The 19384-nt window shown below is 33.8% G+C and overlaps 1 protein-coding gene and 1 pseudogene across 13 annotated transcripts in view; one reads left to right on the forward strand and one right to left on the reverse strand.

The window, feature by feature from the left end:
* MLIP (muscular LMNA interacting protein) overlaps positions 1-19384 on the forward strand; it is a 490259-nt gene that overhangs the window by 231362 nt on the left and 239513 nt on the right. For 12 of the 13 annotated variants that reach the window (XM_074237220.1, XM_074237218.1, XM_074237223.1 and 9 more), the window contains 2 exons: positions 2994-3149; positions 6944-7339. In XM_074237220.1, the coding sequence (XP_074093321.1) occupies positions 2994-3149; positions 6944-7339 (552 nt within the window). The remainder of the gene's footprint in view (positions 1-2993; positions 3150-6943; positions 7340-19384) is intronic. The other variant, XM_074237229.1, reaches the window with a different exon arrangement.
* Positions 12512-13020, reverse strand: LOC141523772 (small ribosomal subunit protein eS1-like; annotated as a pseudogene).

Here is a 19384-nt window from a genome sequence, read left to right on the forward strand (position 1 = left end):
ACTAAGGAAGATGTCTTCATGACTCTAGGTCCAGAACTCTAGTGTGCCATCTAATTGTCCTATAGACAATTCTGCTGTTGGTCTTCTGTTTTCTCTAAGTGACCTCATCATGAAGCAAGCAGTGGTGGAATGAAAAAAGCATTGAGAGCTAGAAAGACCCGGGTTCCAATTTGACCTCAGATATTTGCTACTAGTTGACCTTGGTACATTTGACCTTTACTTGCCTCAGTCTCCTCAATAGTAAAATGGAATAAAAATAAAAGCACATTATTCCTATTTATGGTAGAAAAAAACTGAGGTGCATATAGATATTGAAGTAAATAAAGCACTGTGTCTGTAGTTAGGAAGACCTGGATTCTAATCTAGACTCAGACAATGTGTGATGCTGGCAAGTCACTTAACCTCTATCTGCCTCAGATTCTCCAACTATAAAATGGGGATAATAACAGCATATACTACGCAAGTTATTGTGAGGATCAGATGAAATATTCATAAAGTGCTTGGCACATTATAGATACTATATAAACACTTATTTATACCTTTCCCCTTTCTCATAATAATCCAGTGAAAAAATGGGAAAATCCCTAGAATTGGGACTCTAATCCAAACCACTTAAGTGTAGTAACAATGTAATACTAACTGCACCAAATTGGCACCCCCCACTTCATAATGAATCCTTTGAACTTGAGTAACTAAATACATTTAAATAGGTTTCAAGGGAGATCTGTCTTATCTTGAATTGTCTTCTATAGTTTATTTCTGTGACATCAATATTCTATATTAATCACAATTAATCAAAAAGTTTATTAACCACCTCCTATACTCTTAGCACTATGCTATTCACTGGAAACAAGATAAATGAAAATGCTTCTGATCTCAAAAAACTTATATTATGCCAGGAAAACAACATATCGTTATGAAAATATATATGCGAAGTAAAAGGCAGTTTATGTATTTTCTTAGATGGTGATGTTTGAACTCAACTTTGAAGGAACTTAGGGATTCTACAAGTAGAGCTAAAGGGGGAATATCTTGTAAACATGGGCACAGATATGGGAGATAGAGTGTTGTGTATGAGAAGCAACAAAAAAAAGTCATTTGGTTGGATCACAATGTATATAAGGAGACTGTGATGGATATTATATGCCAAACTGAGCAGTTTGAACTTAGAAGTGATAGAAAGTTTTGTGACAAGGGTTTGATTTTCTTCTGTTTTTCTATTCTAATTGGGGGGGTGATAATGGGAGAGAGAGAAAAATTACTTTTTAATTAAAAAAATAAAATTTAACTGTAAAAGAAGTACAGGAAACACATTGTAGTTTATTGAACTGAGGAGTGGCATGGTCAGATCAATGCTTTTGTACTATCACTTTGACTTTAAGGGAAGGGAGAGATTTCATGAGGTCATAGAATCATTTAGGTTCTAATCATGGAAATAAAATGCTAATATAAAAATTTGTATGAAATAAATGCAAACCAAAGTAATGTATGGTATTTCTTTTGTAGGAGCTACAGAAAGATTTCATTTAGATAGTGATATTTGAACCAGATTTAGAGCTGGAATAAATCTTAGAGACCTCATTTTACAAATAAGAAAATTAAAGTTCAAGGTGTGTTTGGTATCACATACATATATAATCCTGGCTACTGTGGGAGCTGAGGTTGATAGATCGCTTAATTTGGGGAATTTTGACCTACTGAAAAAGGGAGGGAGGGAGGGGAAAAAGGGGAGAAAAGGTAGAGGGAGGGAAAGGAAAGAGAAGGTGAAGAGAGAGAAATCATGTGACAATTAAAAGGTTATTTTAATAGTGCAAGTGAAAGGTAATGAGGACCTGAATTAGAATAGTGATTGTGTGAAGGGGACAGATGTAAAAGATGCCATGAATATAGAATCAATGAGATTTGATAATAGATTGAAAATATAGGTTGAAGGATAACAAGAAGTTGTGCATACCTGGATGATAGGAATCTTCTTAGGTGACTACGTATTTGATCCAAATAATAGCAAATTTATATAAATAAAAACCATTCATTCATTCATTTAACATTTTAAAAAATATTTTAAATAGAAAGATTAAAAGATTGTCCTTGCCCTCGGTCAAGCTTAAAATCTAGGAAGGATGATAAAAATTTGTTACATATAATGGAGTGGTGGTAATATTTACTAACTAGCTCCCATGAAAAGAAAAGTATGTAAGACATAATTTTAGTTTTATCTGTATTTTCAACATTTCCCCCCATCACTTTCTTAAGTCTAGACAATCAACAAAGCAATAAACCAAGGTTTGATATGTAGCATTTGTCATTTTCATAGTTGTAGATTTTAAATGGAACTGGCAGCACATCAGTGGTGCCACCAAAAAACCCCAAACAAACCCCAAACCGTTTAACAAATTAAACAAGTGGAACAAACCACCTGCCTTCAACTGGAGAAAAGAAAGTAGGTCTCAGAAAGAACTTTGCCTAGGGTCATCGTCATCTTATTAGGTCTAAATGTCATTGAAAATAAATTTACTATGGGATACTTTCCTACTATTTCATGAAGAGGTGACCAGCTCATGCTCACTTCACTTCCAACTTCATTTCTCATTCCTTTAATTTCTTAATTTCTTCATCAAAATCTTGCCTCTACACCTGTAACTTTACTCTTGCCTCCTTGCCATTTATCATTTATTTCTGTATTGTTTCTTTCCTTTAGAATGTTAGTTCCTTAAAGACAGGGAGTATTGTTTTTGCTTCTATTTGCATCCTCATACTTTAGCAAAGTGTCTAGCAAATGCTAAGCACTTAATAAGTATTCTCTCTCTCTCTCTCTCTCTCTCTCTCTCTCCCATCCCTGTCCTTCTCCCCCCCCCCACTACATATCTGTTCTAACACCACATTAAATGAATATCTCAGGGCTTATATATAACTTTCAGTTGGATATGCTCTATGGGGAATAAAGGATTTTTCTTTAATAAGGCTAAAAGTATTATTTCTTACATATCTTATAGGTGTTTTCTGGAGAATCTGAAACTAAACCTTTGATCTTCACATTTGTCCCGACCATACGAAGACTACCAACTCAGACTCAGGTTGCTGATGCTTCTAAATACATTGTTAAAATTGATGAAGAACCAGGAGATAAGAGTCAAGGAATTGTAAATAGGGTAGGCTATTTTTATACTTATTTTGAAACTCACAAAACTTGCAGTAAAATGAACTCAATTGTAAAAAGTATTTTAAATGATTCTCTTTTCCACTTCCACTTTTTCCCCCTTAAATGTTGAGTTCTAGGACCATTAATGATCGTTAAATTATTTGAAAGAAAAACTGATGTATTTCAAGATTTTCTATTATAATCAAGGAATTCTAATTTATGCTATCCCATCATTTGACTGTATCTTCTTGTCACAGCTCTTATACTTTCCTTACTCTTAGCCCTCATTTTTTAATACTACATAATTATTTCCTTATAAAAAATTAAAAGGAATTAAATTTATTTTGTTTTAATAATTCATTTTGAGAATTTTACTGGAAAATACTTTGGAGGTCATTTGATCTAATACTCTCATTTGATACATGAGGAAATTAATGCCCAAAGAAGTTATTTGACTTGTTCAAGGTTAATATAAACTCATATTGTCTGTCTCCATATTCAACACTAGGCAGCTAAGGGGTGGTGTATTGGACTGTGTCAGACCTAAGTTCAAATCTGGTCTTGGAAGCTTAATAGTTCTGTGACACTGGTGAAGTCTTAATTATTTCTCCATTACTTTACTAATTATTAAATGAAGAAAAAAATAAGCCTTGTATCTTTAGGGTAATTCTAAGAATGAAATGAAATAATATTTGTAAAGTACTTAGCATAGTGGTCAAAATTTGATCAAATCAGTTGGATTTACTGGATGATTTGGTGTCATATAGATCAAACATTTCAAGCATGCAACAGTTCTGCAACACTCCCTAGTACAAGATTAGAAAGTAATTGGAAAATATTTTAAAAAAATAAATAGAAATGCAATAGAACTCCAGAAAATACTAAGCACTTAATATATTCTCTCTCTCTCTCTCTCTCTCTCTCTCTCTCTCTCTCTCTCTCTCTCTCTCTCTGTCTCTGTCTCTCTCTGTCTCTCTCTCTGTCCGTCTGTCTCTCTCTCTCTCTCTGTCTCTCTCTCTCTCTCTCTGCCTGTCTCTCTCTCTCTCTCTATCTCTCTCTGTCTGTCTCTGTCTCTGTCTCTCTGTCTCTCAATCTCTCTCAACATATAATGTTAATATATGACTCATGTATTTTTTTGATGGTTCCAGTTTCTATTTGAGTTTGGTTCTACTGACATAAGCAAACCAGCCTTAGACATAAAATATAGCTTTAATTTCAAATGTAAGGTGACTTTAGGAGTCAAAGAACAGCTGCTTCGATGTCTGCTCAATCAAAAAGAATAGATCAATTACTTGAAATCATACTTCAAAGTATGATCAGCTATAAAAAAAATTGAGCTTTGTTCTAAAATGTCTATTTTTTACCATGATCTCGGGAAGTTCATAATGTCTTCTGGGTTTCAGTAGATATTCATATATTGAAATCTAGATTATTAAAGATCTTGAAGTTTTGGGGGACCTGTTAATTCCTTCCCTTACCTCTGTTTAATTGGAAATTTCATTCAACCAATATTTATTATGTTATTGGTATTGGAATACAAAAATAAATGATGATATAGTCCTGGCTATTGATGAAATAATGAAATTCTATTTTTAATTTGGAGTGAGAAAGATCTGATTTTAAATTCAGCATCAGTCACTTACTAACCTTGGACAAATCCCTTAACTAAAATCAGCTTCAGTTTCCTCTATTGTATAGAGCACCTAAACTTCAGAATTGTGATGAGGATAAAATGAAATAATATCTGTTAAGTCCTTAGGATAGTGTCTGGCATATAGCAGCTGCTAAATAAATGCTAGTTACTATTATTATTATTATTATTATCATTAATTTTTATTATTACTATATAATTACCTTATTAAGCATGAAAATGTGTATAGACTGGCTGGGTGGGACAAATGACATGATTATGAATAAAATAAGTACATTTCTCTTTAGGTATTCCAAAATTAATCTAAAGATGTTTCTTCCTTTGGAATTTGCCTTTGAGCTATTTGTCAGCATAAATTACTCTATTTCAATACATTTGTGGAATGATTCCTCAAACTTTTTGGTCTCAGGGCTCCTTTACACTCTTAAAAACAATCATATCTATTGATATTTATCATATAAGAAATGAAAACTGCTAAATTTTAAAAATATTTATCAATAATTTAAAATAATAAAAATTCATTACATTACTATAAATAACATATTTTATGAAATAGCTTCATTTTCCAAAACAAAAATAGGACAGAATGACAGTTTTCTATATTTTTGTAAATATCTCCAAAGTCCAGTTAAATAGATGATACCTGTATTCCCATAATTGCTCATTGTTCTAGCTCATCCTTTTTCTCATTGATGTACTATCTTGATATGGTGCAAAATATGAAGAAAGATTTGTTGCTAGAAAAGGAAGGAGTATTTTAATAGGCAAATAAGGTCTTTTTTGAAATAAGGTATATGTATTAAAATATAAAAATAAAGTAAAACTTATTTAAAATATAATAATATATAATATATAAAAATATATATTTATTGTATTATGTGTATATGTCATCATATATATGCATAATATAACTATACAAATTAGGTGAATTTGTATATAGCATGCTGGATATGGAGTCAGGAAGACTGATCTTCCTCAGTTCAAATCTGATCTCAGATACTTATTAGTTGCCCCTGATCAAGCCATTTAACCCTGTTTACCTCAGTAAAATGAGCTAGAGAAGGAAATGTCAAATATCATTCCAATTAGAGTCTTAAAGAGTAGGACACAACCAAAAAACTGAAAAAAATTTTGAAAATAGTTTTGACCTCAAGGACCCCCTTAAAAGAGACTTTGGGACTCCCAGAAGTTTATGGATGACACTTGGAATAGTACTGTTTTAGTGGATCACAGATCAAATTTGATGATTTCATTCCTTGTTGTTCCACTGCTTAGACTGCTGTGGCTCTCTATATTCTCTTGTGTAAATATAAACTTTTGGGGCATTTAAAGACTTTCACATAAATCTTCAAATTATTTTTTCAAGCTTATTTATTATTTCCTTTCATATACTTTATGGTTCCATCAAGCCGGACCTTTTGATGGTAGCCATGTAAGACTTTCCACCAATTCCACCAATTCACAAATTGTATAAATGATGTTCTTTATGCCTGGCATGGACTCCTTCCTCACTTCTATCTCTCAACATCCTTTTTTTCCCCAAGCCCAGCAAAAATACCCTCTCTTCTTTAACCCTATCCTGTCTTCCAAAGATGCCAGTACCATCCCCAATTAACTGGCATTTATTTGCATATATTTTGCATATATTTGTATGTTCATACTTGATGTTCAGTTAATTTGTTTTTGGTTATTAATGTAGGCAATCCCTATAGGGGTACAAGTGAAAACCCTTTCACACTTTTTTATTTTGTATTACCCATGTTTCTGTTTCCCATAATTTTAACTGCTTATTTCTAGTGCCTTCTTCCCCCAGAAAACAAAATATATTGCATACACACATATATATATATATATATATATATATACAATATCATAAATATGTAGATATAAAATAAATATATATGCACATATATATCATATGTCTTTGTGTGTGTATGTACATATTATTTCCTATATAATATAAGTTCATTGAGAGTGGAAACTATTTCCATTCTTGTCTTAATAACCCCCAGTGCCTAATACAGTGCCTCATACATGGAAGGCACTTGATAACTTTGTGTTGAATTTTTAAATGATAGTCAGGAGATTTCATTGCAAGGGCAGGAAATAGAATATTTATCTACTTAAATTAAATATGTTTATGTCTCCTGCAGTCTGATTCCAGTGAAGTCTCAGATCACCAGATTTCCAAAAGTAGAATCCAACAAGAGAGTGACATCCGGGCATACGTGTGTTCTACAGAAACCAGCCAAAAGATTTTCCAAGGGAGAGGGATTAAATTGAATCAGCCAGAAACAATGCAGCAGAGTGACCTTTTCAAAGCAGAATATGTCTTTATTGTGGACTCTGAAGGGGAAGAAGAAGCCATATGTAGAAAGGAGGAGAAACAGCCTTCTGTGGGGAATGGACATGGGTTGGCAAGACCCAGATCCTTAGCTATAGCCCCAGGGCCAGTCATCGCACTGCCAAAACCACATTATGGTAACTTCCAAGTTCCAGGACAACCTGAGCTTCCTCAAGACACAGTTAATCAACAAAAACAAGTACAGGTATGAGTTGTCTTCATTGCTTTAGTACTTAATTGTGATTGGTCCTTCTCAAGGTGCTACACAGATTGGTATTAGACAGACTGGGTTCTGAATCTCAAAGGATTTCCAGACCAAGACAATATACAATGCCATGAACAAACATATTTCTTCAGTGAAGACAGTAATATCATAGGCAGCATTAAGAAAATAAATAATGAACAGTTCAAAAGACCTACGACAAAAGTTATCTAGTCCAACTCCATCATTAAGGCAGTCAGTAGATGGAGTTCAGAGTGAAAAAAGTCCTGAATTCAAACTTTGCTTCATATACTTACTAGCTGTATGACCCTGGTAAGTTATTTCTTTCTTGGTCCATTTCCACACATATACAAATAATGATGAATTAACAAATATATTATAGGAGGGTTGTGAGGATCAAATGTTTGGACAACACTTTAGAAAATCTTTAAGCACCAAATAAGTACAAATGAGTAAACAGATTAAAAATTTTAACTGCCCAAGGTCAAACAAGTAGTAAAAGGCAGAGTGGGGAATTGACCCCAGGTCAACTGACATTCTTTCTATTAAATTGCCACTCAGCCAGGTCAAAACTCCACATGTAGTAGAAGAGATTTTATCAGTGAGTTTACCAGTCTCCCCCATTACACAATCTCATTGCCTTAGAGCCTGAAAGGACCATAGAGATAACTAGATCTAATTCAAGTTCAGAGAAATTAACCTGTTCAGGATCCCACACAAAGAATTTGAGTCAGGATTCTTTCCCTGGCACCATGTTCCTCCTTGCTAAGCCATGCTTTTCTTGACAACTATCTCAAATTGAGCTAGACTAATTCTTATTGTATTTGAAGTCTGTCTTGTGATCATTATTTCCAGTTTGATAAGAGCTTCCATTATACTGGAATGATGAACCATGAGGCATTAGAGTAGGGATTCAGTTGGGGACTCTAATAATTATATTCTGATAAATAATTAAGGAAACAAACATAAGATCAAATATTTTTACATAATTACCAGACTGATGATTGAATATGTTTGATCAAGATGACCAGTAGAGTCTTTTGGGAGAAATGATAGATACATAAATATGTATAGAATTGATAGGTATAGATTGAATGGGAAATAAATCCAAATGAAATTCAATATAATTTGAAAGGGAAGACATTAGCAATTGGGGAAAAAAGCAGGATAGGCTCTGCAGCCTTTAAGTTGCATCTTGAAAATGGAGATGTGGAGGGAAATGTATTCCAGGCTTGGGGAATAGCTAATACCAAAGCAGGAAATGAAATAGAGTATTTGTGTGAGAAATAGAGAAGTGGTCAGTTTGACTGGGCTATAATATTCATGAAGGGGACTATATATAATATATTATATATAATAAAGTTGGACAGACAAACTGGGGACAGTTTATGGAGGGTTTCAAATGCCAGACAAGAGACAATTGTAAGCCACTAGGTTTTCTTGAGTGGGGGAATGACTTAATAAGATTTGTGCTTAAGGAAGATTGTTTCTCTTGATGTTGCAGGATGGATTGGAGTAGGGAAAGACAAAACAGGTTGAATAATTGGGATATTATTGTATTACTATAGTCAAGAAGTGATAAGAATTTGAAATAAGGTTATAGTTTTATGAGTAGAGAAATGAGTATATGCATGAAATATTTTCATGAAACAGAAACTACAAGATTTGGCAAGTGATCAGCTTTTAGAATGAAAGAGAATGAGGAGTCAAGGATAATACTGAAGCTGAAACTATAAGAAGCTGAAAAAGAATGCTGGTACCTTAAACAGAAATATGTATGTTTGACTGAGAGATGGATCTATAGAGAAAGAAAATAGTTTCTGTTTTGGGAATGTTGAATTTGGTATGTTTTTGGAGCATTTGGTTTCCAAGTTTGTAATAGATGGTTTGTGTCTATTAGACTGGAATCTCATTAGGACTGGGTAGGATATATAGATCTCTGAATACATATAGATATCATTACTAGCCTCAGGGGAACTGGTGAGGTTACTAAAAGACAAGGTAGCCAGAAAAGAAAAGAGAGTCTGGGATTGAACTTGTGGGGAACATCCATAGTGAATAGGCATGATATGGATGACATACCAGCAAAAGAGACTAGGATGCTTTAAGATGGGTAGGAAGAGAACCAGAAAAAAGTAGTTTCACAAAGAAACAAGGAAAGACAGCTGATCCTTAGTATCAATTTCAGAAGATGGGTCAAAAAAAGATGAAGTCTGATTAAATATCATCACATTTGAGGGGCGGCTAGGTGGCATGGTGGATAGAGCACCGACCCTGAAGTCAGGAGTACCTGAGTTCAAATCCAGCCTCAGACATATAATTACCTAGCTGTGTGGCCTTGAGCAAGTCACTTCACCCCATTGCCTTGCAAAAACTAAAAGAAAAGATCATCACATTTGCCAATTAAGAGATCAGTGGTAACTTTGGAGAGAACAGTTTCAGTTTAGTGATGAGGTCAGAAATAAATTATGAAAAATTGAAAAATGAGCATTGAAGGGGGCTAAAAATGGATGCAATGAGTACAAAAAGTCTTTTTCTAGAAATTTAACTATAAAAGGTGAAGAGATATAGTATAATAGCTTGAAAGCATATTAGATTTTAGTAAAGTGAGTTTTTTTTAAAGAGGGTGTTTTGTGAGTTTTTGTGTGTTTAAGGATGGGAGAAATATGGAAAAATAACGAACCAATGGATAGAACAAGATTGAGTATTAGAAGGGGGAGAGGGAAAGATTACAAGATTTGGATCACAGAATTTATAGATAGAAGTGATCTATCTTAGAAACCAATTAAGCCATCACCCTTATTTAAATATATGGAAATTGGAACTCAGAGCAGGAAAGTACCTTGCTCAACCCATGCTAATTACTTAATGAAAAAAAAAAGCCAGGATTCTAACCCGGTTCTCTGATCCAAAATCCATCGCCCTTTCCTTTATTACCACTATATAGATTTGCTATAAGTAAAAGAAGAATAATGATTAGAACTACCTAAAGGAGAAGGAGCTGCTTCAGGAGACAGTGAGCTTTCTTCTTTAGAAGAAATGGATGGATTGTTATTTTCTAGTTTGGTTGTAGAGTTGATTATTCTTTAACCAAGCAACTAAGAGTACTGGACTTGAATTTAAATACCATCTGAGAATCTCAATATTTGTGTTACCTTGGGCAAGCCATTTAATCTCTTAGTCTTTTCTATGAAATGGAAATTATAATAGCACCTAAATGACACAATATGTGTACAATACTTTACAAACCTTCAAACACTTCATGCATACTGGCTTTTATTGGTAGATCACTACTTGTGAACTTTCCAAGTCAGGTTTTGTGGAATGATGGGAGTAAAGGACAAACCGATTTTCTGGACAAAGGGGTTAGTTTGGAATTGAGAATTTTGGTAAGAAAAAGTCCTGGTGGGACATAGACAAACATTATACAAATGATTCTGGTGGTTGGAAGAGAAGGAGCGACTAGGTTTTGAAATGGATAGAGCAATGGGTCTGAGTCAGGAAGACTCATCTTTCAGAGTTGAAATCTGGCCTCAAACACTTATAAATCTCTTAATCTTGTTTGCCAGATTTCTTATCTGTAAAATGAGCTGGAGAAGTGAATGAGAAACCACTCCAGTATCCTTGCAAAGAAACCCCCCAAGTGGGATCATGAACAGTCAGACATGATTCAATTATGACTGAGTTAACTAACTTCAACAAGTTAGAAGAGAAGGGGTACAAGTTAAGATGGTATTATGAAATAAGAAATTGAAAGATATAGCCAGAATCTGGATGTAAGAAATAATAACTACTTAAAAATGACTTTGAAGCTTTGCTTAGGAGGTAGGTGTTAATTTCTAGAAGAATTACTGAGATAGGGAGACTGGAGTAACAAGGGAAGGTGACTGGAGGAGCAACTTTGTTCTCTTCACAATGTGTTTTAATGCATATTCAGACATTCATTTTAAAGTGTGTTAGACAGGAATTGTATGTAGTCCAATGAGTCAAATACAACACAAAGATTACCTTTGGGACTATAGGCACACATCTCTTTATATTCTATCTTCTTTTCTGCAATTCTCTCTTTCTTGTTCTCCTACCTGAAAATCAGAGTGGCATCATCATGCTTTCTGGCCAACTAACCTAATATGATTTCATGAGTGCAAGTAATAATTAGAAATATGTAGTTACCTATTACTATTCATTTCTCTAGTGTTCTTTGGGTCAAATATTTTTTTATTTTTTTGAAGATAGTGATGCTCTAAGATTTCGCATCAGTATATCTTTGCTTGGAGAATAGTCATGTTGAAAATATGGGAAACAAATTGTGTTCCTTAAAAGCATTTTATAAATTCCCCAGTACAAACCAGCTAGTGATCTTCTTCCTTATCAGTTCTGGTTCCAACTCATTGGCCATCATGCTGTGTTCATTTCATCTATGTATCCTGATGTACAAATTTCAGGTCTTTTTTGAATAATCATAGATCAATCTCACCTATGTCACATTCTGGGACTTGTTGTACTCAGCACAACATCAGATGTAAATTGAGCTTCTGGAAGACATCACTATTAATAGAACATTCTTCTTTTTGGATACTGCCCAAGATAGCTTTCACAGTGGTGGAGAATACGTTTACTGGAGCATCTATCCTCTAATTCTGATGTTAATTATCAAGGGATCATTGAACAAAACTTTCTTTGCAATTGCTTTCATCAAGGAAATTTTTATGATTTTAACATATGTATGATAGTCTTACTGGTGGAGGATCCTTAACCCTATAATTTTTTGAGTCTAATATTTAATAATTTGTGATCAATAAACAAAAACACAGAACTATCTCATTTTTATATTTATAATTCTCAGAACACAAAATAGAGCCTGACACATAGAAAAATGATATATAGAATTACTTTTTCTTCAATTATACCACACCTTTCAGCCAATAGCATGACTATAAGTATGTGGTCTTCAATATAGTATCATTTGTGAAAGCCTGTCCTTTTTTTCATAATCTTTTTTTTACAGTCACAAACAAGTTTGTTTACATGACAATTATGCAATTTCATTCAAGCCATTTGCTTATCACATTTATGAGAAAACTTTCCAAGTTATAAATCTTAAAAAATACCCCAAATCATCACAATGATAAATTTTTATTTTTTCACCTCATTTAAAAGTGCTTATTTTAGACAGATTCTTGAACTGCTGGTTCATAGCCATAAGCCCTTTCGACTTTTGTCCCTGTTTCATCTCCTGAAGGTTTTCCAGAGCTACCACCTTCATCATGCAGCTCCATTAGCTTTCCTAATTCAAATTTGCGCTTCTTGAGCATCTTGACTTTTCGAACCAATACATCATGGAGAGGGTAAATGGACTGGGAAGCCTTTTCTATGTCTTTTCCAATGCTGTCTGGAATTAGTTTGTTGACAGCTTCTTTCAAGTCATTTGTCTACACCTCTCAGGTCAAGATTTCCATCATTTTCTTATGAATTTGATGGACCTGTTGGTGCTGGGGATAAGAGGTCTTACAGATCTGGTTGTTGTGTCTTTTAGTAAAACCAAAAGAGGTGATGCAAATAGCCATTGGTAGTTTTGACATCAACATGGGCTTCAATCACGGTCTGACACTTTTTGACCATCGAGTACATCTTGTCCTGGATAAGATCCATCCCATGGAAATTTGTCAAACAATTTTTACCATGAACATCTTCAGTAATTAACTTGAACTTACAAAAAGCAACTTCATCATTCTGTAAATCATTAAGGTTCACTTCAAAAACTCTACTCTTGAGACCATCAGAGGCAATTTTTGTTTCATGAGTTCTTGTAACCAGTGTCTTGCCAATATAATGAATGTTGAGCATACCTGGTGCTTTTTACATCATACCAATCCTTCTTTGAAAACAGATCAACTGCTTTCTTCTTGGCTCTCCATAATCTATTATTGTTTAAAAATTATTTTATTTTTAATTTATGAATAAAAAGCCTTTACATAACATAATATAATAAAAAAAGATGATTTTGCTCAAATCTGAAAATCAGTTTTGTACCTTTTCATAATTTCAATGAGTCTCATTATAGATTCATCTCATAAAATTTTTCTAAAGACATAAAAGTAATCATATGGATCAGTCTGTTCTCTTGATATTTTTGGAATATCAATATTGTCTGTGATTTTTTTCTTATTATTTTGCTTTCTTCCCCTTTCTGGAATACCTTGGAAGCAATTGCTAAATTCTTTTAAGACTGTGTCACTTGCAGTATGAATTTCCTCAATTTATGTTTGGTCCACTCTACAATTCCTTGCACTTCATCTTTCTTGGTGTTATTTGTACTTACTCAGAATGTACATCAAGGATCAAAGTGTTAAGGTCCTAAAGCAGTAGTGTCTCTATCACTGATAATGAAAGTTGACTGGTAAGAAAATGTTGACAAATTTGTTCCATGTTCTGTTTGTTATCCTCCTGCCAGTTCCATAAGAAAACTCATTTGGGTCTTACTCTGTTTTCTAGACTTATTTTGACTTTCAATACTTTTCATTATTTTAAAAGGCAAAACTCTTCATAGTCACTCACTAGTCCACCTTTCTTTCATTTTCCCCATGAATTCATATTCTAAACTGGCACTGTCATTTGTGACTACCTCTCATTGCTTAGTAATAAGATGAGATGGTTACTGTTTTAAGATAGTATTTATTTGGTCTCTTTGATTGTAACAACTTTCTTATATTACTTATACCTTTGAAAAAATAGTGACAACAGGTTTGCATTATTTTCATTTTCAATTCATTCGTTTTTTCAATTTAAACATTCATTTGAATGCGTCAGATTAGAGTTATGATTTCACCATAACTTCTTTTCTTAAATAGCTAGCATAATGGATGGAGGGATGGAGTTGGTATCAGAAAGTCTTAGGATAAAATTGGTCTCACACACTTACTGTATAAACTTGGGTAAATTATTCAACTCTCTGCCTTGGTTTCTTCATATGTCTTAATATAATGACACCTACTTTGTAGAATTATTGTGAGGACGAGAAGATGTAATATTTATAAAGTGCTTTATAAATCTTAAAGTACTATGTGAATGCTAGAAATTATTTTTTCCTTTTAATTTGATGATGTTTTTGTTTATTTTTGTAACTAAACATTTTTCTGATGGCATGCATACACAAAGCTGATTCCAATATGATTTCCATATCATTGCCTGTTGTCATAATCAATTTAATCTTTTGGTGTGTGTAGAGAGAGAGAGGTTTTTAGTGCTTGCCAAGTCTAACACCTATATTACTTCTGGAGGAAAAAAAAAACGTTACATAGACATGAGACTTCGAAGTAACATACAAAAGATGTTGACTTATTTTGAATGAAAACTGAGCGTTTTCCAACATTTCCTTTTTTCTGTTTTCCTTTGTGCCTATCTTAGCACTGAAATTATCAAATTATCCAAGGGTATGTTGATTTGTTTTAGAAGTTCTCATTAAGTTTCCAAAAAAGTTTTCTTTATCTTCATTCTCTTCAGCTCCAAGTTACACACCATCTTAAATGGTGACTTTTCCCCATATGTTCCTCATGAAGTAACCAAAGGCATCATTACGTGGTGCTTCTTATTTTGCTAACAAAATGAAAACAAAAATTTCATTAGATCTTTTCTTCACCTCTCCAGGTAGAATCTGTTTTTCATCTTTCTATTTGTCTACACCAGATTTGGAGTCAGGAGGATGGGGGTTTGAATCCAGCCTTAGACACTTGCCACTTACCAGCTGTGTGACCTTGGGCAAGTCAATTAACCCTGATTGCCTCACATACAGGGCAATCTTCAATCACCTTGATTCATATCTGGCCATTGGACCCAGATGATTATGGAGGAGAAAGTGAGGCTAGTGGGGCACAATACCCCCTCATTCAAATCTAATTCATGTACTTGTCATGACATCACCTCCCTGATGTCTTGGTCTTCTTTGAGGATGAAAGACAAACATCATAACTGCATTTAGCTGCATATTGATGTTAGGTTGTCTAATAATATATCAGTTCCTTGATCACTAAACAATGATTCCATATTTAGTAGATCTATAATTAGGGTAATGTTTAGATATGGCTTAAAATCACTTCAATTCTTGACATCTGCCCTCTTTCCTACCATTTTAATAATATCAGAATAAGATTCTTTAAAGATGAATATTTTTAAGATATTTTTATTTTTTAAATCTTCTCCATGTTCTTTCATGCTTCATGTCTTTGGATTACATATTCATATATCTTCATGTTCTTTTGTTTCATAGACATCATGTACCTAATCACTCCAGCTGATCTGTGATCTCATAGACTTGGGAATTTCCTCTAAAATGATGCCAATTGTGATCCATCCATGCCTATACATTTTGATTTTTATCCATATTTTCTCAAAATTCAACACAAAGATTTCACTCAATATTTTGGTTAAGACCAAAAAAATTTCAAGGTTGGATTTAGGTGTCTTTCCAAACCAGCCCATCCAAGAAGAACAATCTCTTTTACAATATATTTGATAGGTAATCTATTCAAACTTTTGCTTGAAGATCTCAGTTATGGAGATCTTCCTGAGTTAGCCAATTCTACTGTTGGATAGCTCTTATTTTCAAGATGTTTATTTTCTTCCCATTAAGCCTAAAACTGAATTTCTTTCTAACTTCCAGTCATTGTTCTTGGTTCTACCCTTTAGTGTCAAACTAAGTCCTCTATGTGATAGAATATTAAATTATAGAAGAAAGCTTTCATCTTTATTGCCCTCTACTGGACTTTCTCAAGTTTATCTCCCATTTAACCTCTTCTCTCTGCTCATACTATCACTCTTTTTCAGATTTTCATCCATCCTTCCCTGGAATATTCCAGTAATTTTTCAATTGATCTTGTAGTCCTAAGTTTCTCTCCTCTCAAAGTCATCTTCCATACAGCCACCAAAGTAATTTTCCTAAAACACAATCTGCCCATGTCATTACTCTGGTTAATAAATTCTAATGATTCCATATTACTGCTAGGATCATACATAAACTTTTCTAACTTGTGAAGTCCATCCTATCTTGACTCTGACTTACATTTTTAGCTTTATTATAATTTAATCCCCTTCATAAACTACAGTCTAGATTTCCTGTTATTCTTCACATAAGACATTTCATCTCCTGCCTGTATTTCTTGGCAGTGGCTGTCTCCCATGAATGGCATGTACTTCTTCACTCCACTTTTTAGAATTTGTTGTTTCTCTCAAAGCTCAGTTCAAGATTCACTTTTACAAAATGTTTTTTCCTGACTCCTTTGCCCTCAAAAAATCTCGTATTTATTTTGAATGCATTATATATATATGTATATATATATATACATATATATATATATATATGCATAACACTGTCACCCCCAATAGAATGTAAGCTCCTTCATGGCTCAGATTGCTTCATTACTGTCTTTGCATCCCCAGAAATTATTGTAGCTCCTAGATTATAGTAGGTGCTTAACTAATGAATATTGACTGGTTGATTGATTATTGTTGTGATTTCTGAAACATGCCCAAATAGAAAAATAGTACTTCATGTGTGATGTGAATAGGGGAGAGTGTGTCATGACTTTTAGCTCCTTATTTTTAGTACCTCTCTTTCAATGCAACCAAAGATTTCATTAATGTTTAATGAGCTTGCATTTACTGAATTCCAGATTTTTTTTCTGTTGAACTGCTATCCAGCTCCACTCTGTCTCATACTTGTGAAGTTCATTTTTTTTTTTGTATTTAGGTGTAAGATTTGAAAATTATATGTGATTAATGTAATTGTTGACTTGAATTAATTTTCTCCCTATTAAATTTCATCTTAATAGATTTGATCTTAAGGTCTAACTTTTTCTAGTAATCATCTTGAAAAATAGTTACCATCTTAGTTTAGAACCTAATAACCATTTACTTGGACTATTGTAATTGTGTCCTAATTGCTTACAGTTTCTATCTTCAACAATTCATTTTCCAAAGAGATGTGTTAATCTTCCAGAGATAAGAAAGGAAGAAAACAAGCATTTATTAAAGATCTGCAATGTGCTAAACACTCTGCTAAGTGATTTACAAATGTTATCACATTTAATACAAGTGCTGTTATCTCCATTTGAAAATTTGGGAAACTGAGGCAGGCAGAGGTCAATTGACTTGCCCAGGGTCACATAGTTGGTAAATATGTAAAGTTAGATTTCAAGTTAGGTCAACTGGATTGCAGACCCCAACCCATTTACTGTACTGCTTGGCTGCTATTAGGAGTATGCTTATGCCGTCTTTTGCTTAAAAATCTTTAGTTAATCCTTTTGCCCCAGGATAAAATTTGAATTCCTCTGACTGATATGCCAAGGAACCCCACAATCAGGCTTCCTTCTACCCTTTTAGGCTTGTTTTAAATTGATGTACATTCCATCCAATCTGTACTTTTTGTTATTCACCCCCAAAATAGTATTTCATTTATCAACTCCATGTTTTCACAAAGGCTGTTACCCACTCTTTTTTAAGAATCCTTGGTTTCTTTCATAGCCCCGTTTGAAGATGCTTCCTAGGAAAAGTCTATATTTCTCCTGTGTAAGACATGCCTTAATTTTGGGGCCTGAAATTTGGAAAAAATATATTACAGAAAGTTATTGAACTCTTTTTATTCATCATGAAATTCAAGGACCTTTTGCTCATAGCTTTCAGTCATATTTTGGGCAAGTCTGGTGTGTGGAAACATGCTTAGTCCATTCCATTTCATGAACCTGAAACACTAATTGTGTCCTCCTTTGAAATCAGGAGCTTCTTTTTCATCAGCAATTATTCTTGCCTCATGCCAAACCATCTTTGTGGATACAGGAATTCCATTTGCCCTTTACTCTCCAATCCATCTCTTCAATTCCCTCTCTAAATCTGGCCATTTTGCTGACTTGTCTCTCATGGCCTTCCTCTGCCATGGCTTTTTCAATTGGGATTCTTCCTCCCTTAACCAGTCTCAGATTGTTTTCTCAGATGGAGAGACCAAACTGATGTTCAGCAGCACGATTTCCATTCACTTTTGCAAATTGGATTACTTTGAACTTGAATTTAGCACCATTCAAAAATCTTTTCTGAGCCATTTCTGGGCAGAACATGGCAAAATGGAACCTAATACACTGGTAACAAATGTAATACAATGAGTACAAAGACAATAAGTGTGGAAAAGCAGGAAACACAAGTAAACAAAATCTATAACCACTGTGTAAGACATTCCCAGCTTTTAGACTCCAAATGTTTAGAAAAAGCGTCTATCTTGTACATGGGACATACAGTACATCCCTCAGTTGTTTGTTTTCTCTACTTTTAAAAATGCCTTATTTCTCAGATGAATAGAGTGCTAGACCTGAAGAGTCATCTTCCTGAGTTCAAATCTTATCTTAGACACTTATTAGTTATGTGACCTTGGGTAAGTCATTTAGTTTGTCTCAATTAATAATCTATAAATTGAGCTGGAGAAGGAAATGGCAGCCTATTCCAATATCTTTTCAAAGAAAAGCCCAAATACAGTTATTGAGAGTCCAACAGAACTTAAAAATGACTGAACTAACTATTTCTTGGTTCACATATATGTCTTCCAAAGGAGAATACAAGCTCTTTGACAGTAGGAATTCATTCTTGTCTTTGCATCAAAGCCCTGTACAATGCTTTGTACAAGATAGGAATGGATTTGAGTGTGACCTGTGCAATTATAAAATGTAGAGTTCAAAGTACAAACTATTGGTTCTGTTTTTTTAATGGGAGAATAAAGGAAAGAAAACAATCAGAATATGTGGCATTGTGCAGTTCATTAATGTTCCAAATATCTCATTACTTCAAATATTCACCTTACTCAGTCAACAAGATTTTAGAAATAAAGTAGGAATTTCTATCTTCTTGTGAGTTAAGCTATACAGATATATTCTGCCTCGATTCTACCACTCAGAATCCTTATCGTTCTTGTTCAGTTGTGTCTGACTCTTTGTGGGCTAAACTCTCCATGGGGTTTCTTGGCAAAGATATTAGAGTGATTTACCATTT

The sequence above is a fragment of the Macrotis lagotis genome, chromosome 5 (genome assembly GCF_037893015.1).
Source record: "Macrotis lagotis isolate mMagLag1 chromosome 5, bilby.v1.9.chrom.fasta, whole genome shotgun sequence".
Lineage (NCBI taxonomy): Eukaryota > Metazoa > Chordata > Mammalia > Peramelemorphia > Peramelidae > Macrotis > Macrotis lagotis.